At 40.7% G+C, this 23388-nt stretch overlaps 1 protein-coding gene across 12 annotated transcripts in view; it reads left to right on the forward strand.

Moving 5' to 3' along the window:
• The first annotated feature begins 10451 nt into the window (after nucleotides 1-10451).
• The window catches only part of KCNMA1 (potassium calcium-activated channel subfamily M alpha 1), a 402729-nt gene continuing 389792 nt past the window's right edge, over nucleotides 10452-23388 (forward strand). For 9 of the 12 annotated variants that reach the window (XM_030950718.1, XM_030950719.1, XM_030950726.1 and 6 more), the window contains exon 1: nucleotides 10691-11342. In XM_030950718.1, the coding sequence (XP_030806578.1) occupies nucleotides 11034-11342 (309 nt within the window). In that variant the 5' untranslated portion in view covers nucleotides 10691-11033. Of the gene's footprint in view, nucleotides 10598-10690; nucleotides 11343-23388 lie in introns of those variants that run through there. The other 3 variants (XM_030950724.1, XM_030950723.1, XM_030950725.1) reach the window with 3 other exon arrangements.

Raw genomic sequence — 23388 nt, forward strand, 5'->3', positions numbered from 1 at the left:
ACACAATATGAAATTTATTAGTCTGGAAGGCAGGATTTTTTCTCAAAAGAGAAGTTAAAACATGGAGGAAGGTTGGCTGTATGTTTTAGTTTGTGTTAGAAAGCACTTACTGTACCATCCAGGAGAAAAGGCAGCATAAGCCGTCATTTTTAAGAAGAAAAGTTGACATAATCTATGTCTTTACTGATAGTGATAAAGCCTGGGTAAATCTTTTACTTTGTGATTCATGCAATGCATACAGAAGTGTGTTGCATTGACACATCAATTAGGCTTTGAACACATCTTAATTAGTTGCCAGTGCCTGTCACTGAAAGGGCACTAACCTGATGTACAATGAATGAAGTATATTGCCTAAATATTGTCTATGAAAATAGTATTTATTTACAGTAATATTAACCTGCCCTTGGTAAACTTTTGTTGTCCTATGGCTCTGTTGCAGTTAGTTAATAATTTACTCATACTTACTTGCCTATAAGAAGCTGACTCTTTCATGAAACAAAAGATGAAGTGTTTCATGAATGCTTTTTTATGTAAGCAGGGCACATTTCCTTCTAGGAAAGCAATTTAGTAGCAAGCTGGTTTTGTCCATGGGACAAAAGTACCCCTGAAATTCTAATTTAATTTTTCTTGTTTTAACATGGCATGAATACTGTATGGCTAGAGCTTCTCCAGAACCACACTTATTTCACTGAACTAGTGGTTATTCTATGTAATATAATGTTAATATTGCTGTAGGGTTCTCTAGCACTTAAAACAATGAGGTTTTTTAATTGTGGGAGATAAACACATTACATGGCTTTGCATTTCACCTGCCTTAATCCTAAGAGACATGGAATGATTATAGAGCTTCATCTCTTCACAGACCTCGAAAAGCTCTAGGCTACCCATTTCTTGACACAAAAAGAAAACACTAGAAATTTGACATTGTGGATATTCAGAGAAAAAAAAGGCTTGATGGTAAATTTAGTAAAGTTGATAATTCCAAGTAACACTTTATAATACACATTTATACATATAATACACATTATATATACATTTAATAATAGGTACAATTTATGAAAAACAGATCAAGTTCCATAAACCTGTGTAAACATTAGAAGTATTCTAACCATTGCAGTTGTCAATAGACTGCAGAGATCAGTTTCTAACATCCCGAGGGTAGGTGAATAATAATGTATTCTCACATGCATAGCAGTGAACTTCCTTTTACTAGAGGAGGTGCTGGGAAAACCTGTTGTGTGAGATAAAGTCATAAAATCATAGGAGTGTATTATCAGAGACTTTGAATGGGGCTTGACTGAGATGGTGAATAGTTGGGAGGTTTGTGATCAATGTGTCTCACAGTCAAATACAATTCAATATTCCATTGCCTAAACCTTCATGTTAATTAATAATTTAAAATTATCTGCAGAATATCTGCCTGTGAACATTTATGAAAATACTTTATTATGCTTTTCTCCAAAGATATTGCTCCACTGATTACAAATTACCCTGTGTCTAACTTGTGTTAGATATGCACATGTGAATTATTATTAGATATCCACGTGTATCCTTCATTAATGCAGCTACAGATTTGTATTCAAAGGCAAAGCTGCACCCACTGCCTAAGACACAAACAACTCATGCCTCTTCTCAAATAACTTATCTTAATTTTGACCATAGGTTGAATTACAATTAGCTTATGAGAGAAAACAGAAATTAACATCTGCCCATAGATCAGATTAAATTAAAGCCATGAACATGAGTTCAGCATATGAAACTATTCAGTCAATAAAGCTTCATTCTACCATTATTATATTGCCCAGAGGCTGCAACTGAAGGTGAAAACTGCACTTCCTTTATGTCAGCTGCCATTAGGTATCCCAACATTACACTGAATTTAGCACAGGAAAAAAATAATTTGCTGCTGGAAAATACTTCATTTTTAAGACAGCTTTCATTTTGGCCTTGAACTCAACTATTTTGAATTCAGCCTGAGGGTATTTTGTTTGATAGCTTGCTGCAGGCTTAGTACTGCATGTAAGACTGCTGCATTAGCAGAGCTCTGACATTTGACACTTATGTGTGACTAATGATACATATTTGAGCCTTAGCAGCACCACTGACTTGTGAGGGGACATACTTGAATCTATCCATGAGAAAACAGAAAATTATGTCTTTAGAGTGCTATTTCATAGAGTCATCTTTTATCAGGAGTATAAAAAATGTCAGTTAATCACTGATCCTTCAAAAATTTTGACTAAGGTGGGTATTATTTTTTTATTATTTTGTTAATTGAAGAACATATAGTTCCAAACAGCAAAGAAAATGCAAAAGCTATATTAATTCTGGAATTAAAGGTCACCTTTTGCATGCTAGCAAATACAGCCCCAGTAAGACATACATGCTGATGAAGTCAGCAAGCAATTAAGGACATGACTCCTACACAACCTCTTCAGCTTACTAGTCACTTAATCATACAAGGTGTCGAGCCTTGTCACCCTGGACCTAAAACACATGCTTAATTTTAAACATGTGACTCGGTTACAGGATTCTGTGAGATTACTTGTGCATAACATTAGACACCTGTTTAAATGCTTTGCTGGATCAAAGCAGGAATGCTCAGCATTTTGTAGGATTGCGTGTTAAATGTGTTTTATCTCATCCTCCTATTGGAAAAACTCTTTGGTGGATATATGCTTACGTAGTGGGAAGAGAAAAAGTGTCTTAGCGTCTTCTGATTATGGTGAGATTCAGCTTTTCAAACCTTACTGCATGGGCTGATGTTTGATAATATTTTGTTCCAATTTATTTTCAGTTGCAAATTGCCAGTTCTCAGCTATTTACCTCCAGACAAGTGTGAGAGACAAGAATGCAAAGCAGGTCATTGCAAACACTGTTCCTCCTGAATTATGTTGAGGCTATTGTCAAAAATAAACACCACGTTCTAAATGTGAATATATCCTGGGGAGAGCAAAGTGTAAGTGTCATAATGAGTTGCAAAAAAATGGTGTGGCTGCTTGTAAACATATGGTCTCCCCTTTACGGTTTTAGTATGATGTCTGATGTCTGATTTTTCAGTGTTAAGCAGATTTACACCCTGTGGACTTGAAATTAGCTAGTGCTCAGAACTGTTCTTCTCAGGGGCTGGTTTCAGAACACACACATCTTCACATTTTTCTTGGTTTTTACATTTAGCTGAGTTTTATGAAAATTTTCCTTGGCCTAATTGGAGCAGAGTAGCAGTACTGTCCTGCTATTGCTTTGTTCCCCAAACCACTCAAACTGTACCCAACAGATTTTGCAGCCCTGCAGTAGGTTAAGGCTGGTGGCTGCTTTCGGGAATGACTGGCAGAGGTTCCATTGTAGGGGCTCTGACTCTGACAGCAGTGACTCACTGCCAGTGCCACGTGGCAAAGTTGGCTGATGGACTTAAAAAAGAATCATCCTATGCAAACAGGCATCTGCGGTTTATATTTTACAATGATGCTTTTTTTCCCTCCATAGCCTTTTAGTTATGCCTTAGAAGGATCTAGAGTCAAAGCCAGATGGTTCCTAGAAGCAAGCAAATAAAGCTACCTGGCCTACACAAGCCCAGTATGCAAGATACCAAGTAAAAAGAATGGAAAATTCTTCTAAAAAGAATGGAAAATAAAAGATGAGGCAATAAATATTTAGTTCTCCAAATTAAATCCATTAGAAAAAAATTAGTATTTGTCTTTGCGATCACTATGGCAATATCTGAGCAGTTCTGGAATGCTGTGCTTGTAGATAGTAGCTATGGCCACAGCATGAACACTTGGAAACTGGGGGACACTGACTGCTCTGTGCTGTTATAGCTATGTAACACACAGGAAATAGATATAGATATATACACACACACATATATATATTTGCTGCACTGCTATAGCAGTTGCTGTATTGCTCCATTAGAAATTTCTGGGCCTATCTGGAATGACTAATGGGTGTCAATATTTATACAAAGAACTGGAGAGCTTCCACAAAACCAAAATTGTACAGAAAGAAGTCCTGGCATTGCCCTGATATGTTTGCAGAGCTGTCCTGATTTGATACAACTGAAAAAAACCAACACAAACCATGGAGAAGCTTTACCCTGCTTCTTCTTACTGCTCCCCTGCAGTGGTTCTTTGCACGCTACTGCACTTCTCTGTTCTGTCATCATCATTCAGTAGAGGGTAAAGGGTTTGCTTCTTCTCTCTGGTTTTGTCATCAGGGCCCACTCAGAAGAAGGGGAACTAATGGTTTAAGAGAGCTATTTTAAAGGTCTTTTTATGTATGTGATTTATTTTCCATTTTGCTGACTGCTATTTCTGTAGCTCCTTTGTTAGTCTGTGTGTTAATAGTGACTGCTACTATTCTATCTTCAGAATATCCTGGTATCTTCTTACTTTCTTCTCTTCTGGCTGGAAGGAAATCTCATTAGTACAAACAGTAATAAACAGGCTCTGATTTGCGGAAGTCAAGAGTGCTTGTAAGTGTGTGGAATCATATTTATTAAATGTACTTACAGACCTCAGGCCGTCCAACATGGCTTAATTAATATTGCTTCTGAGGTCATCATTTTGCAGTCACATTTTTTCAGGTTCTAAATATGTGTTAATATTCTGTTAATGCATAAACAATACTAATTTTCCAATAAGAAGTGGTTCCATTGGCAAGAAGTATCAGATCTAATTAAAGGCTATGTGATTTGGGAAATTTGGTAAGAATGAGGAAGAGTGTATGGGTCTAACTCTTAAGCAAAATACAAGGCTATGAAGAATTGCTTTATTAAAATAGTAAAAAAAAAGCCCAAAGAAAATACTCTATGTTTGCAATATTGATTTGAATTAAATTTCTATTCATACCATATGGATTAGCATGAACAAGGGATTTTCTTTAATATTTTATTTGGCTGGATTGAGCGCAAGGGTTCCAGTACTCTGGAGATGATCACTCTGAATGACTGGGTGACCCATTAAAGCATTCTGCTGAGGTATGTCTTTGTCCTGCCAGCTGGAGGATTTTGCCAGGGTTAAGTGCCAAAATAGATCTCAATACAAAAGTTTTAACTAATTCAAGGAAATTGTTACATAACCTCACTGCCAAGAATAGTGTTCACGTATACAGTTACGGAGAGATGTGATGAGGTTGAATATATTCCTATTTGCAAAGCAGTTTGATAAGAAGCTGTTACAGTGTGCAATATATTATCATGCTAAATATGTACTTCAGTCTTTGAATAGGGATTGGGCAGATAGAAAGTAAACTAAACAGAATTTTCCATTAATATATGCTGAAATAGGTTGTCTAAATTCTATGAAAAAAGCAAATGCTGAAGATAATAATTTGCCATGTGCAAATATATAGTTATGTGCATATTAGTATAATCTCCTGCTAAAATTTCCTCTTTCGAGTTTTTAATACAAGGACAGTAGATCCAATGTGTTTTACATCAGCATCTCAGACAGCAAACATTTTGTATTGCAACAAGAATCCCAGAATTATTTCATGATATGATTTTGTTCCAGTATCCATCTAATCACTACAAATGTATTAGTTTTCACTTTGATCTCAAGAAAAAGTAGGAATAGTAAGGAATAGTATCAAAGTGAGGCTCAGAATTAATTATGCAAGACATGTGTGCTTATATCTGGAGTCTGGTTGATAGTGGGTCTCCAGCATTTGAAGTCAAGACCAAGTAGCCCACTGACCTCAGAAAGACAAACCTAGCCTCTTGACTAGAAGTACTTTTTATTATTATTTTATGCTATTTCTGTGTGTAAGTGCTTGCCCTGCCACAGCTACTGATGTTACATAAAACCCAATGGTGTATTCTACAGGGACAACAAAAATGTGAAGGAGGCTGTTGGACACAAATCATTGGAACTCTGTTCTTTTAACCTTGGAATGTATATACCTTTACTGACCCTTAAGCTGCTTCTTTAACATTTACTCTGTACCGTTAATCAAAGTTTAGGAAGGTTTTATATATAACCATTTAACAAATACGTTGTGCTAAACAAGTTTTGGGTATATATAAAGGCTTTTAGCCTTTTTAAATATAATTTCCCTCAAGATAATAACATTCAAATGTTTTCTATCATTTACCTGGATTCAGTTAGACCATATATGCCTTTAGGAAAAACTGGGGAGTACACATTTATTCTCTCCCATTGCTCTTCTTAAGAAAAAAAATGTTCTTTGTATAATGTAGTCATCATTTAGAGAACACATAAATCTTCACACTGTTACTCCATTCATGTGTTCTTTTTTTTTCCTAACTGCCATGCCAAATTAATCCCTGGTGCAATATTGTGTCACCAGTGAAGCTGTGCCACTTGCCTGGACTCTAGCTTTAATTGAAAGATTTATCATTCCAGAGTTTCTTTGTCTTCTGTACTTAGTACATGGATCCTTGGAAACCCAGACTGCTTTGCCATTACTGTCTCTTTTCTTTAAGTAGTGCATCTTTTTCTTGTTTTTTAATCATGGTTTCTTTTAATGGAATGTGTGGAAAGTTTCCTCATATAAGCAAAATAAAAAGCCCCACTGTGATTTGCACTTGACTCATATAGGTACAGTTATGCAACTTTATTTAGCTTGTTATGTTTATTGCACTTTATTAAATAATTTGTTATTGATAATGTGGAATTGGGCAAGTTGTATTATGATTAAATGCAATAGCTTGTTCTTCCTCACATATTTAATTGCTAAAACCAAGAATGCCAAGGGATTTGGAGAACTGATGAATAGATTTGGGGATTTTAATTGCAAAGATCCAGGACTGATGAATATTTTAAATACTTCTGTGATACTCTGCACAGAATATCCACAAGAGGGAACTATTTTACATAAAGAGGAGTCATTCCATTGCTGCTAAAACACTGCTTTCTGGAACCAAATCCTCCAGAATTACATTGAGTTGGCTTGATTGTGTCCTGGACTATGCTACATGGTAAAAAAAGGAAAAAAACAGGTCAGCACAGTGTTTGTTTTTTTCTGTAAATAGTACTGTTAACCAAGTAAATTTTGAGCTCTTGAGTTGAAATATTAAATAGACAACTAATCTGAAAACTAATCCATTGAAGTTTTCTGTTTGTTTGGAATAGATCTTTCCAGGATGCAGAGCTTGAAAATCTTGTTTAGTCTCAAGGCAACATGAAATGGAGTTGTTGCCTCAGTAAATGAAGCATACAGCCCCAGGGGGCATTCTCAAACTCTGCTTTACAGAGCCTGCACTGGAAAGCTGGCCTTTCTTTATTCATAAAGGAGTAAGCTCAAATGGGATTTAATGGAAAGGATATTCATTCAAGGATCATTTTTCCTCTGCCTATGAATAGGTGAACAAAATTCAAAATTACCTACTTTGCTTTGTCTTTTGCAGATATTTCCTAGTAAGGAAACTTTCAACTGGTAAGGTAAGTCTCACCAATTGATATCAATATTGACTTTTCAGTGTGAGTTTCACAGTAAATATTAGTAGAACTGAGCCATATTTTTGTAAATAAAAGTTTTGTTTATACGGATAAAACAAAGGGTTTTCCCCTGGATATACAGAGTGAAATTTATATACTAGAACTCCTACTGTATGTCTTGGTTGCTTTATAAACAGTTTTTGAGTACCAGAGCTTAAAAGCAGCCTTTAACAAGTGATCACAATAGATCTCCTATCCTTGTCCAAATCTACAAGTAAACTCTGTGTGAACATGTTTGAATCAAATTATTTGAACATACAGACTACATTTTGTGGTGCACTTGCTTTGCTTTAGAGTTTTTCTTTAGGACCCTCTTGGGTATGTGGGGGTACAGTATTATGGGGATGATATTTTAGAGGTGCCTAAGGATCCTGTTCGCATCTGGAGCACTCGTGAAAACAGTGTCTGCACTGCTCAGCTGCAGCAGTGCTGAGTCCAAAAAATACTTTTTAACTCATACCTTCTGAATGTATAAAGCAAGAAAATGTATTTTCAGACTGCAGCCTCTCTGTCAAATCTCCTGGACCCTCTCAAACAACAGCAAGAGAGGATGTAAGTCACAGCCACGGCTTCAGAGACTCAGCTCTTGTTATCTGCCAGACCAAAGTATGGAAGAAATTCCACCATGTAAAAGCCTTCCCTGGGATATGCTGGGCAGCTGCTCTTCACTGTCCTCATCTTTCAAGGTGCACAGGGTTGTAGTTTCTATTAGCTGTAAGAGTGCCTGTAAGTACCTGGCACTTCTGAAGATCAGACATCAAGTGCCTGTGTTACGATGCTCCTGCCCTGTTCCGCTCCTGGTGTTTGCTGATGGATAAAAGGATCCCTAGGCATGTGTGCAGCTGTGAAAAGGGTGTTCCTCACAGGAATGCTGAGCAATGACCACGAGGACCAGGTTCTGAGCCCAGGACCCAAGGTTGTGCGATCCATGGCAACACTTTGCAGTCCAGGTGGCTCTCTGGCTGTGGGGAGGGTTGGTAATGAAAAGACATGAGGGGGAGCAGCAGCTGTGGTACTGCAGTCTGGGCTCGCATGTGGCAGCTGTGACAGGCAGCTTCTTTTCAATCTGACTAGTTTTCTACATCTAGAAATTCTCAAATAGTTTCCTGGGAATGGCCTGCTTCAGGTCTGCTATGTAACTGATTGTTTTTCTCTGGGAAAAAGTAATGTGGCATTTTTCTTACCTGTATACACTTCCATATCATTATCTAATGCCTTCTCTATTCAGAGACCCCTATTAAACCCTTCTTGAAAAAGGAAGCCTTCTCTTGCAGGAACAGACTGGAGGGGCAGACTGGAAAGAGACATCATGATAAACTCAGAGTCAGACAAACAGTGGTTTTATTGCATGAAAAAAGTGGGGGTGAGAGGGTTAGAGAGTCCCATAATAGCTTTGGAAACTCATAAAATCTCATTACCTTCACTTAAGTAGAAAACAGAAACAAACAAGCCCTGGCAGATGCAGAAAAAGAAACTACTACTACTAAAGGTTAAGAGATTACTATTTCATAATGGTGGCTCTCTGCTGGTATAGCAACTAGATAAGATGGGGGAATGTCACGCACACAAAGCCTGCTGTATTTTACCCTTGGAAAGATGTCAAGAGGATCTGCATAATACTTTGTACAGACAACCCTGTGAGCAGACCATGTGCCAAACGGAGATTTTGATTTATGTATAAATGAATACACATATAAACATATAAATTTCTCTGCTTTTCAACGTGAATCCGAAAAAAACCAGGAGATTACTATCCAGATTTTCTTGCTGGCTACCCCTTTCCTCCCCAAAGGTGTCATTTTATATTGTTATTTACATTCCTAAGGGTTAAATTCAGGAATGTTCTTGGGATGTGCGGCAATTTACGGCGTGTTTGCGGAGCATTTGCAGTACTTGCCCGTGTCAATTAAAGACAAGCCACGAATGCCTTCAGCGGAAAAACCCACGCCGCGGTCCCCGATGTTTATTTCACGCTCCCTTAGCGCGTTTCCATGCCAGCTCCCCCCTCCCGCGCGGCGCGCATCCCCGGGCACCTGCTGCTGCAGCTCAACCGCCTCCTGCGAGCCCCGAGCGCGCCCCGCTCCCTCCCTCCCCCGCTGCCCCCCGGCTGCAGCCCCGGGCCCGCCGCCCCCGAGGGCGCCCTTGCGGAGGGGTCGCGCTCTCCGCGGTGCCGCGCTGCGCGGCGGGCGAGGGATGCGGGCGATGGGCGCGGGGCCCGGCGGGGCTGCGGGGGCCGGGGCCGTGACTGCGCCGTGCGTTGGCCGCTGCGTCATGACATCCTCCGAACCGGCCCCGCGCACGGCCGGCGCGGGGGGCCGCTGCCGCCTGCCCCCGCCCCACCGCGGCTGCGGAGAGCGCGGCGCGGCGGCGATGGACGCGCCTGGGCCGGCGGGACTTGTTGGACCGGCAGCTCCCCCGGCGCGGCCGGGCACCGCCTCGCCGCCACCTGTGAAGCGCCCGCCTCGGCACAGAGCCCCCGCTCCCGGCTCGCCGTCCCCTCCAGAGCGGGCGCTCGGCGCTTCGGCGGCGCCGCGAGCTGGACCGAGCGGGCGCGGAGCGGGAAGCGCTGCCCATGGGGCGCCGGGAGCCCGCCTGAGCCGGCGCCCCCACCCCGGCGGCAGCGACAGCGCGGCACCCCCGGCCCGCCCGGCACCCCGGCCCGCGGGGCCTTTGATGCGCCCCCGGAGCGGCCGCGGCTGCGGGGCCGTCGCGTCCCCCGGCGGCACAGAGGGAGGGGCGGGAGCCGGCGGCGCCGCTGCGCGTGTGGGAGCAACAGCCTGAGCGACAGCCGGGCCCTGGAGGGAGCTCCCGAAGGATGGGCGAGGAGGCGGCGGCAGCGGCAGCGCACGCACAGATGGGCCAGCGGAGGATGAATTAGGAGCCACAGGAGGCTGCTGCTGGCACCGAGGGGGGAAGAAGAGAGGAAGGGGCTGGACTTGAAAGAGGAGGAGGAGGAGGAGGGTGCGCGGGGAGGGGGTGACTGAGTATCGCTGATAACAAGTTAAAGACTAATAACAATAATAAGAGACCACCTCCAGGAGGATCCGCGGCGGAGGCTGAGTGAGGGATCCCCGCTGAGGCCAGCGGGGTCGCAGCGCTGGGTATCTCGGAGAGACGCTCAGAGGCATCAGTTTGTGGTGGTGGTGGATGATTTTTTTTGGGGGTGGGCGGGGTAGGGGCTGTGTATGCGGGAGAAGGAAGGGGTGGGAATCTGAGGAGGAGACTATATTTTTATTATTATTTTAATTTTTTTTAAATATTATTTTCGCCGTACAAAGAGGACGCTCGGAATTCACCGGCCTGTCGGCTCCCGAGAGGGACCCGGGAATTGTGCGGTCGCTTTTCTTCACCTGCTTTTTTTTTTTCTTGGTTTTTTTTGTTTGTTTGTTTCGTTGGTTGGTTTGGTTGTTTGTTTGTTTTGACTGGGGGCTTTTTTTATTTTTATTACTCTCCTTTTGGTTCCCCGCTGAGCAGCGGCGGCAGCAGCAGCAATATGGCTGGTGATGGGCTTTTTGGGGGGCGCTGGCGGCGGGAGGAGCTCTCGGAAGCCCCTGCGCGCCCGGCTCGCTGTTAGCTATGGCAAATGGCAGCGGCGGCGGCTCCTACCCGGGCGGCAGCGGCAGCGGCATTAGAATGAGTAACAATATCAACGCCAACAATCTCAACACAGACTCGTCCTCCTCCCCCGTCAATGTGCCCAAGATGGATGCGCTCATCATCCCGGTGACCATGGAGGTGCCCTGCGATAGCCGCGGACAGCGCATGTGGTGGGCTTTCCTCGCCTCATCCATGGTTACTTTCTTTGGGGGACTGTTTATCATCCTGCTGTGGAGGACCCTCAAGTACCTGTGGACTGTGTGCTGCCACTGCGGGGTCAAAAACAAGGTAACTCCCCCTTCCCTTCCCCTCCTGCTGCCGGTGGTGGTTTGGTGCGGTGGTGGTGCTGAGGAGGAGCAGGAGCCCAGCCTCGTAGAGCAGGACACCTGGGCGAGGTGGCTGAGGGCTGCTGATGGCAGTGTGCTGGCTGCTCTTGGCTTGGGGCTGCTGGGAGCTGCAACGTGGGCAGTGTAGCTGGAGAGTGAGGTGGTGGATGCAGTCCCGCGGCGCCTCCCCGTTCCCCCTTCTCGTTTTCGTCTGGTGGCACGAAAGTTACACCTGCTGTGCGACACAGCCTGTCCGAGAGGCACATGCTGGTGAAGTGGGACGGGGCAGATCTGAAGTTTATGTGCACCCTTGGGGCCGCATGCGATGGGGTGGGAACTTGCTTATCCTGATCTAAACTCAGTTGCCTTGTGGAATGAGAAACTTTGGCAAAACTGAAAGGGTCAATTTCTCACTCAAGTTAATATTTATAAAGCTAGTTCTGTTCCCTGAGAATGTTTGACATTTCTGTTTGTTAAATTAATTGTATCTATCTAGAAGTATGCTGTACATCTGAAAGTATTCTCTTAACCAAAGTGTGAAGTCTTTGAGGCAGCCTTTCTGCCCCTTTGATTTTTGCATATTTCCAGCTGGAAGAAAGCGTAGTGTGTGAAATAAGTTCAGTTTCTGCTTTGAAGGGTCTATTTTCAAACCAAAGCTAAGAACTTGCTCAAGTCCAGACTTATATTTTTGATTACGAAAAATGAGATCGAAAGTGTTACCACTCTGTATTGTGAAAGTGGATTTTGACAGACCCCAAAATAGACCAGCAACTGGAGTTTCTCCCCTTCCCTTTTCACATTTTTTGAATTACAAATGGAATAATATCTGCTTCAGTTATTCCTGGCACACAGACACCCACAAAAACACACACACCTTTTAATATATGGTTGCTAGGTTGCTGGTTTGCTTTGACGTACAGTGAGCTGTCTTCCCCTTTCTCCTGTGCCCTCCCCCCTAACACACAGCACATACACCAGCTCTGTGGAGGGCCCAGCATTTAGGGGAAACCAGGAACAAAGTCAGAGCATGAGAAGTTAATCTTTGTGGTGTAGTTTGGGTTGCCTAAATGAACCTCCAACATTCCAGTTGGGAGTTAAACTCTTACAGTGAGCTTGGCCTGTCCATGGAAGGAGTGATTGCTAAAGTTAAGGAATAAAAGCTTTTAAGTCAGCCTTAAGTGCTGAAGTGTCAGGAATTCTATCAGGCATCGCTACTTTTCTATAGGCTTTTTGTTTTCCATTCAAAACCAAACCTGAACTTTATCTTAGAGAGGTGCTAGCCAGATATGATGACACAGCTCTAATGAATTTGTGATAATAAGATACTATTTCCTACAGCAGTAAAAGGCAATTTTCAAGGAAGGGTGAGTAGTGAAGACTTAAGCTTTGGTTTTGTTGTGTATTTAGCATTTCTGCCTCCACGAATGGAGGCAGAATGAGACGAATCTACAAAGGCTCTCAGGGATCTTGATGAAAAAGAAAAATCTGTGTGTTATTACCTTGTTATTACCTCATGCTTCTTCCCTTGAGCGAGTAAAAAGTTAGAGGCTTGTACGCAGACTTCTAGGCATGGTTTCTCGATGGGTGCTGTTGGTCAGATAGTCCATTACTGGGACACAGTCAGTTAAAGCAGATCAGTCATTTCTTAACCAGTACAGAAAGATATTTGCAAATTGTTTTTAAAACCTCTTGGGCTAAATGTGGCAGTTTAGTAATAGGCTTTGTTGAGGGGTTCAAACACTTCCAGTCCCAACAGTTTGATGTACTATGGCTATGGCAGGTTGTAAGATTTCAGTTATTTCATCTTTGAGACTGAAGTAGTTCCATGAATGTCATTCCCTGGGGCAGGAGGATAAAGGGCTCTGCAGGTAGGGGGAGATATATGTCTCCTTTTAGATCCTATTTGTTCCACTTAGAAGGATTTTCAAGACTCTGGCAATGAAGAACTTGCAAGGGCTGATCCTGCATTCCTTATACAATAAAATGGGGAATTGGAGGAATTCTGTGTGTGCAAGGACGTTAGTTATAACTAGTTATTGCAAAACACTTTTCTAGTATTCAGGGTATAAAGGCTAACTGAAGGAACTGGAATTATCTGAAACTTTGCTGTTATCAAGGACATATTTTGTTGCTTGCTGAGTTGGGAAAAGCTGCTGAGGCTGCTGGAGAGAGCTGTGAATGTGTATATATGCTGTGTTGACTCTATTGGGCCTGATATAAAAGCAGTTTTGGAAGAAGTAGCTCCTCCTACTGCAGGATTGAAGAAGTTTTCTGCATGTTAGGAGCTTTCCTTTCCTCTGCTGCCTCTTCGGCTGCTCCACAGGTTGCAGGGGAGTTGGGCTGTCCAGCATCGTCTCACTATCTACATAAAGAGCAGTGCCAGTGAGAGAGCTAAAAGAAATCTTCCTCATGTCTACTTTCTGTGGCCTCTTATTGAATAATTCACATATATATCTGAATAATTCAGAGTTACTGTGCTGACACTCATGTCTGTATCTGTTATTGCAAAGAACTGCAAAAAAGTTTCATTTTTTTTCTCCCTGCTGTATTCTAAGCATGACATTGTATTCCATTAATTTGTTGATGATTGTTTGGGATGTAATACTTTTTAACGACTATGTAGAAGGACTTAGAGTGTGGTTTGTTTGGAGTATCCCGCTCTTCAACTCATTTAATTTAAAGCTGGAATTTAAAACCATGATATAAACAGTTTATTACTTTGTGATATGAAATTTCATTAATTTTTTTTTCACTTGGAGCTAAGAAAGTCAAGATACTTTAAGTCAAGAATATGAAAACAGCTAACAGAATCATCAGCATTGTCCCTTAAAATTCCGTATCTAATTTATGTAATTGTATATGAAGAGAACATGACTCTTAATCATGTACTAAAAATGGTTGTTGAAGTTTTAGGATTTTCATGCTCCATACTTGCTTTGTGAATTGGCATTAAAAAAAAAAAACTGCCCAGAAAACATAAATCTTTACCTTTGTTTTCAGTTTCATGTCATGTGACAGTCATTACTATCAGAGCCCTTGCATTTCTTTATTTAATATGGTATATAATTTTAGATGCAATTTTCCAAAATTAGCTACAGTCTATTTGCAACCAGCCTGGAAAAATGCTGTTTTTCTTCTCAGTGTTTACATCTGCATTTTTAGTAGTACTTAGATACTGCTAAAGAACTTGTCTGGTCACTGTTTGTTTTTTCTCCCTTGACCAACTATTTTCTGTTTGTGTTTGAAAAGTAGAATGTGAGATTAAACTTCATTGGGTTGGACACTGACATTAGTTGTTCTTGTTTGTGGTAACAGCAGAAAAATAAAATAAATATGCATGATAATGTGCACAGAGGGGCTAAATGCATATTATACAATCTGTAGTTCTTTTGATTATATGGATCTGCCTCTACATTTTCTATGCTCCTGGAGGGCATTTTCTGCTGACATTATCTGTTATGACTTTGGACAAACTCTAAAACCATGAAGAAGGAGCAGTGGAATGAGAGAGCACAGGTTTGGGGCACAGTCAGCTCCTGGAGCTGGTCAATGCAGAATCAAATGGAATTTGTTTCCTTTTGAAGAATATGATACCAGACCCTTTATTGCTGCCCCTTGGTTCCCCAGTGAAGGGTACCTCTTACCTTATGTCATCGGGCTCTGGCAGGTAGAATAAATCCTTATTTTGATGCTTTCAGTGTTTTGGATGAGCTTTTCCTCCCCACAACCCAGGACTTGTACCAATATCAAATGAAATTATGATTACAGGTAGCAGTTGTTAGCCTGAACTTCCTAGCCCTAATAGTCCTCTTTGACCTTGGTCGACATATTTTTGAAATGTACTAAGTTACATGGTGCTTTTTACTCAGTAGAAACCAAGCAATGTTCCCATTTGTTTTGAACAGAAAAAAAAACTGGTTTTGCTGGAAATACAATATTTGCAGAAGTCGTCTTTGAAAAGTTAAGAATTTCAACCCAGAATTCTAGAGCCTGAGAAAACTTGTAAGTGGAAAAATTTAAGTTGTCCATAGAACAAGCAGCATTCATTCCAAGCTGGCTCTGCTGTGGGCGAGGCTTGTTGGTTTCTGAGCAATACCTGCGTAGCATTTGAGGCGCGGTCTCTTGAGGCAAGTTGGAGTGTCCATTGGAGGACACGTGTGGACACACAGTGCAGGAGAGCCCTTCATTTCAATCTGTGCGTGGAATCATCACCTTGACTCTCATGAGGATGAGCTGGGCAGCAGCATGTGGTGAACAACTGGGAGGCTCAGGGGATTAGCAGGACTGTAATGCATTTTGTGCTGGGTCACATGCACAGCCTGGCTCAGGCCTTCCTGTCCCATGGCTGTCAGGTGCTCTGCACACAATCCCTCCCTGAGAGCCTCCCCAGACAGGTTGCCTGTTGAGAGGTGGCTGCGGTGGAGAGGTCAAGGTCTGAGAGAAAAGGTGCTTGCAGCCCTTTGCAGGTGGCGTTTCTACACGCAGAGATGGGCGCTGGTGTGGAGGGGTGTGTGCTGCTGCTTTCCATGCTCTGAAAAGGAAGGTACTTCTGGCTCTCTGGAGCCTAGGAAGGATTTCACGTTTTATAAACACATGCTAAAATAGGTTTCTGCATGCAGAAAAGAGAATGCATAGACTAGGATTTAACCCATAAACCAAACATTCTCAACCAAAATCATCATACTTATTTTTAAGGCTCTGCAACACATACATTTAAGGAGAACATCTGCATGCAAAAAGAACCTGAAAATCTCATGTTTGCAAATCTGTAAGTGCTGGTTGAAAACCATTAGATTTCACTTTTTCCCCCCAGTTTAGCTCAATAGAAGAAATGCCTGTAATAGCAAACAAAAAGCTTTTAAGTAACACTGATCCGTGTACTCAGTTTTGATGCATTGGGATTTCTGAATGCGGAATGAGGGCAGTTTACAGCCCCAGAGACAGAATCACTGAACATTTAGAGAGCACTAGCCCTAAGTATAATCTCTGCAGGGATGAGATCTAATGATTATAATTAAAACCAGCAATGATGGTACTTGTATGTCCTGTATTATTGAAAGAAAGTGGATTGTGAATCTTAGTCATTGAGTGTCCTTCTTGAGACAAGTCCTACAAAGAAGCTGTAATCTCTAGTCAGGTGCAGCACAGAGCAGCAGTCAAGCGTTCCTTCTGAGATTGCCTCTTCTGTGGGATCCAACTCAGAGGGACAAAAGCTTATATGAATTTCAGGGCTGGCTGGTGATGATTCCTCAGCAGGCTCAGGCTGTAGTTCAGCAGCAGCAAGGCATCCTGTAGTGTGAAGTTGGTAGGGCAGCAGTCGCTGGGGAGGTATAAACATGAAAATAACACTAGATGAAATTGGGGGACAGGGTATCCCTTTGGTTCTACTAAACATGCCTTGTCACGTTGCATAAAACTGTGTATATTTTACATGTATGAAAATTAGTGAATTATCAGAAGTCTGAGGAGGGCACAGTGAATGCAGCTTGTAGAGGTTTTCTAAGGGAAAGATAGCTGAAACATTTTGTGTGGGTGTTAATGGTTAAAAAATATTTTTCTCCTGCACATATGATTTTAGTGGCAAAAGGAAAGGAGCTATACTTTAAAAAGCTGTGTTTCTGTAATGGGTTTGTATGCTGCTGCATGGCTGAAGGTTTAGAATCATAGAATAGCTTGACTTGGGAGGGAGCTGTAAGCATCACTGAATCTAGCTCCCTGCTCCTTGCAGGAATACAATGCCTGACTGGGAAGTGAGTGCAAAACTCTGTTAGATCACAAGACTACACTGGCATTTATGCAAAATTACACAGGGCTAAATACACCAGTTCCAAATTAGACCTCCTGGTTTGTCAGTGTGGGCACTTTGTCCGAGACACACAGGTCACCTTGGGTGACAGTGGAGGGTGGAAAAGCAGCAGGGTCTGAGTAAATGAGAAGGAATGATACCTCCCTTCAACGTCTGTCAGAGACATACTGGTCAGGAAGGGCCCATTTTGAATCCTGATGGTATTTATAGCCTGAGAATACATCGGGTTTGCATCTTTGAGAGGAACACTTCATTTCCATATATAGTATCCATGGTTCTGTGTAAATGAATGTGCTGCCACTGAAATGTGTTGAGTTCCTTTGCTTTGAGATGATATATTGCATGTATTTGTCTGTTTGAGAGGTACAGAAATGAGAGAGTTATCCAGGGTCTGTTGAAATAAAGGGAAGCAGTCTTAATAACTTCAATGGCTTTGGACTCAGGCCTAGATGTTCACAGTGTTCTAGATGAAACAGATTTTTAAAAAAATAATATTCTAATGTTAACATTTTAAGCTTTTAAAAGCTTTTTTCTTTTATTGTAGCAAGTTGTATTTACTTGGTTTGTGGCCATTATGTCTGAGATTTCAACATTCGAAACATAATATTTAAAAGTCACATATGGATGTTTCCATTCCAGTCAAGAATTATGCCTTCTGCCAGGCTCCGCTGGGGAATCAAAAGTTGGGTGCTTGAAAGGCTGATAATAAGGGTGTCTCTCCTGCAAGCTCATGTGTGCAATGGTAAATATTGGCTCTTTTTTTAGAACTGCAGTAAGGGCACATTTAGTGGAACTGGCAGAGGTCCCTTGCCCCATGGATCACCTGCAGAACAGACACCTGTGCACGTGCAGCCCTGAGTCCTGGAAACCTTTTTGCATGTCCTGAGCTTCACTTACCTAAGTTAAATATCAGAACTGGTAACATAGAGTAGAGAAAATACCCTAAACTGGGATGCAGAAATGGGGAGGAGTGCTGTAACCTCATCAACAACTGCAGCGTCACACACACAACTGAACAGCTTACCACTGTAACTGTTAAATACAGGTCTACCATGTTGTTTTTGTATTGCTCTTTATATAATAAATTTATACTACAGTTTTGCTTCCCCTTTGTCCAAGAAAATCATGACTAAATATTTTTGCATTCTTGGGTATATTTCATTCATTTTTCATGGTATCTTTTACATTTTTATCTAATGCTTAGCTCTTTTTTTTTAACTAAAAAGGTGACTCACTTTTAATATGCTATACTATTATTATTAGTAGTAGGGAGATTAGCATTACTGGTGTTGGATTAATTTTCTATTTTAAGTACAGGAAAAACATTGATACAGATATGTCTAAAAAACCTGTTTGAAAATGGTGAGGTTAATATTGCAGAAATAAAGAGAAATGTATTAGAATGATTCTTTATTTAAGCATCTCATAAGTTTTCTAGTATAAACTCTGTTCAATTTATTTTAGCTGGGATTAAGCACAGATATTCTGTAGGACAGAAATTGGAATGGGGTACTGGGGTACTCTGTGACCTATGGTGGTCCTATTTGGTGCAGAGCACTTCAGGTGCTTCAAATAAGGTGAATCCTTTGGCTAGAAGTGATTTGACATCACTGTTTTTGAAAGTGAGTTTGTAGTTCAACAGGCAGAAGGTTTGTGATGTTCTTACACTTTCTAGGTTATCATACTAAAAGTATTGTTTCATAAAGAAGCTGACAAACTCCACTTGGGTTTTGAAGACTGAAGAACAAAAATCTCCTTTTTAGTCACAGGAACAGCTTAGGTAGGAGAAAATATTGCGGAGTCTGTCTGTATGCAGTGCAAACCTTTTTCCCCATGAGGGATCTTTTTAATGCTTTGATTATGCACTTTTGATAGATTGGTTTTGTTATATGGGAAGTTTTTCCAGCATTTGGTGTTAGTTTTCTTGTACTATATATATATGTACAATACACTTAGACCTAAAGGCTTCTGATTCTTGGGGACGACTGGCTTTATGTTTGCATTATTTTCATATTATTTAAGACTCAGATATAAGCTTCTTTTCTTTCACCCTTTATGGGTCTGGCTTCTGGTTTAAAGCCATACAAAATTTTACCTGACTAAATGCTGGTTTTCCTCCTTTGACACTGCCTTAGATGTGTAACTTCTGATGTCTTTTTGTGAGAAGAGCTGAATTTGTATTACAGCTCTCTTTTTCTTGAAAGAGGACAACACAAAAAACTTGACAGTTTTGATATTTGCAAAAATAAGTTTGGTTGCTTTGCTGGAATGTGTCCCTAGGATATGATAAAATTTTAATTTATAAAAGTGGAAAATGCTGTCCGACATGTGGAGCTTTAGCTCTGCCTGTATGATGTAAGTGATCAAGTTTTAATGTTAACCTGGATGATATGTACAACAGGAAAACTGTGGTATCTCTGTGTTGCCAACTGAATGATTCTGGGAATGACAGAAAAAAGTGTTTGCTTTTTCTTATTTCCAATTTGTGGTATTATGTTTGTTATTAAGTTATGCATAATTTTAAAAGAAAACTTAGACAGCAGTTGTTTAGGTTAATATGTGGAACTTGCATCACTTGCACAAAATTGCTGTTTGGACATCAAAATTTCTATTTAAGATCTTAATAAGGTCTTAATCTGAATTGATTTGAGTCAGTTTCAGTTCATTTCAGAAAGAGGTATTGCTCTTGAAAACTTTTTTCTCTCTATAGATGTTTGTTCATTATTATTTTTTTAATGTTGACTTTACACATCATATTCTGGACTTGATTTGGGTTTACTTAATCCCCTGGCTTCTCTGTATATAAATAGGGGAAGGTAGTCAAGTGTTTGTAAAGTTATGCATTGTTTTAAAGCTCCATAAAGCAATACTGTCTCTTGCATTAACATCTAATAGTCTTAATTTTCATTTTCTTTTAGCTAAGAGGTTGATACATACCCAGTAATAAAAAAATATATATTTTGAGCTGATTTCTCTTGGAAATAACTATAATAAAAACTAGGTTAAAAATAATTTTTCATGCTCTTATTTAAAAAATGTTATCATTTCTGTGGCTATAGTTGCTTTAATAAAACTGTATACAAACTTTTGTCTTTATTGACTGTCCATGTGATTCTTTGGGTTTTGTGTTCTTTACACTTTTCTTTTTTACTTTTTTAAACAACAGAGCTGACACAGAATGTCTGTGTTTTTTATACACAAATAAATAGAATAAGCAGTTTTGACAATTTCTGCTTGCAGCAGCTGAAGGGTATTGCAGAAGGGGTTCCAGACTTGCATCAGGTGGAGCAAGAAAGCAAACCTGCTGAGTTACTAATTGTTAAAATCCTTCATTAATGATCATCCAGGGTGTAGCTGAGTCTTGTTGAGAGGAGGGTCACATTGCAAAGCGAGTTGATTTAAGGAGTGTGGGTGGGTGTGTTGGAGGTGACTGGGTGATTGACAGAGCTCCAGACTGTCATCCAGCCTTTAGCTGTGCTGCTCCTGAATGCTCTGAAATGTAGGGGCATTTCAGCTTGGTTTGGATCATAGCTGATTGCATGATTATTTCTGTGAAGGTGCCCAAGATGCATTTTGCAGTGTTTGCATCTATTTTATGATTTGCTATGAAGGTAATGTAAACCATACCTCATTTGATCTAATGCCTGTTGAAGTTAAGTTACATCACTTACAACTTTTTTTAAACAGAAATTTAATCTGTCAGAGCAAGTGAAGTGTTTTGTTGCAGCAAAATGTTTTTATTTAATCTTCTAGTACTGGGCTTACTATCTTGAGATGCAGACTTCAATACTGTGAGACTTGCTGCAAGGTGTACATGAGCTGTGTTGACTGGTAGGTAGTGGTAAACCTAAACCTTTCTATGTGTTTTGAGGCCTTTTCACTGAGTAGAAATGCTTTAATAGGTAAAAATTGAATGCTGAAAGGTTTAAAAAGAGAGGTTGTTCCATTATTGCCATGCTAAATATTGATCTCATGGTGTCCTTTGCAGGACAGGGCTTTGTTGACTGGAGCATGTAGCTAGATAACTTTTGAAAGTAAGCTCCAGCTTTCCCAGCATGGTTAGGTGAATTCCCTTCAGGTGAGACTGTGTTGGAAATGAGCTCCATCAGCACACCTGATCTGCTCCTCCTGTTCATGGGCCTGGAGTCCCTGCAGCTGGGTTGAATTAGTCTTGTGGGTATAAATGCTGAAGTGCATGTATAGGTTCTTCACCCCTTTAATTATATTGATGGCGGATCGTGAATGCCTGGCTTTACATTGTCAGTTTATTTGGGTTAGTTGGGCTGCTTGCTACTAATTTGTAAGACCATCAAGTTAAAGTATTAGATGATTAAAGCCACTGAGATTTGCTCGGTTGGTTGGTCAGAGTACAGTGTTAGCACCAAGCTTGTGGGCTCAATCCCTGTATGGGCCATTCACTGAAGAGTTGGACTCAGTGATCCCTGCTGGGTTCATCCCAACTCCGAACATCTGTGATTCATTCTTTCTTTTAAACAAGCACTAACCCTTACAAATCAATTATTTTAAATTTAAAAAAAACTTTAATTCAATGTAGCTCTTTTAGCAAATGCTACATTTATAGAAGATATTTTAAAAAATAATCATTATAGTCTGCAGAATTTAATTTTAGATTGTTTCTGTTTGTCCTCTGGCTTCAGGCATTTGATTAGATTATGTAGTCGAGTTAGCATCTCACTGGACTTCTGAAGGTGAAAACCTAAGATTCTTGTTTAGCTGTGAGACATTTGGAGCTAAAACTTTGTGCAAATGCTTTAATATCAGAGATGCAGTGCATCTGCTATGGAGACAGACTTTGGAGAATTGTAATCTCTTACAGGTGATGCAAGCTGGTTTGTGTTTTGTATCGATACATTTTAAGTAAAACTAATTCCTGTGCTGTGTGTCAGTGCTTCTGTATCATTGAAGTTCTGTTTAGAGGGCTAAAAAGCTTAAGTTTTTTGTAGCATTTTATGCAAGTGGGAAAATTCATTACTAGAGCTCCAGGATATGGTTGTGAAACATTCCACCCTGTATAAGGAGCATTGTGCCTTCAGAATTTGACTTAGCAATTTAGAAGATCTGAACTATTTTTCTGTTGCAGTATGCTGAGGCCAGCTGGTTTTGCTGGCTTAGTTGTGCCAGATCCTCTTACCAGCTTTGACCAAGGGGTAATGCTCTGCCCCATGCATCTTATGCTGTAAAAGCAGATAATAAGGAGAAAGCCAGGAGAGGAGGAGGACTGTCGAAGAACTGGTTTGTCCCAGCCCATGTAAAGCAACCTAGTGATTAAGATAAGCAGATGATATAGTTAACATGCGTCCACTCACCTCTTTTGTTAAATTTATGAAGGGAATGTAGTTCATGAGTCCTTTAGGGCAGTTACTATTTTGAAGAGCTACAGGTAGTTATAAGTTGCTCTGCTGATCCAAGTTCCTGTGTAGATTTATTTTTTACATGAACAGAGAATAACAGGAATTAAAAAAAAAAAGCTTTAATTTGGATGGGATGAAATTTTACCTGTAGTATATTGAGGAATTTTTAAGGAGAGAAAAATAATGTGGTGGAGGGAATGAAGGCTGATGACAAGAAGGAGGGATTCTGTCTAGTTCAACAAGCAGTACATGATATTGACTTTATATGCAGATACTTGGAATATGCTTGCTTCATTGCCATTAAAAAAAAAATCAAACACAGTTTTTGAGTTCCCATACCCATGTTGGATTTAAAGAATAATGTTACTTTTAGGCTCTAGGAGGGTTCCCAGTTAAACATATGCTTGTTGGTTTTACTATTTTTAGCTTCTTTGAGCAGCACGTGTTCTCCTGAGATGCTTATTTGTGAATGTTGTATTCTGTTCTTAAAAGGAAAATCTCTCACTGTCTAGATTCTTTTTCTGTATCCAAGAAAGGAAAGGACCAGGGTTCTTGTCCATGCTTTACTTCTTGGAAGTCCTAGGAGACAGGGTAAATTAATTAAATCTAAAATGGATCCATCTGGTAGTGCTAGCAATGCCAGGGGAGAACAGGTGAAAGAATCTGAGCCAAAGAAAACATATAGTGCATTATATAACATGTCAGGTTCTTTGGGGCATACTGCTATCAGAAGGCTAATCTTGGTGTTAGGCTTTTTACTTTTTTTTAATCTTGTTTTTAAATCAGAGGGTTAAGGGGGTAGTTTGAAATGCTTTTTTTCTGTTCCATTG

This window comes from Camarhynchus parvulus, chromosome 6 (genome assembly GCF_901933205.1).
Source record: "Camarhynchus parvulus chromosome 6, STF_HiC, whole genome shotgun sequence".
Taxonomy (NCBI): Eukaryota; Metazoa; Chordata; class Aves; order Passeriformes; family Thraupidae; genus Camarhynchus; species Camarhynchus parvulus.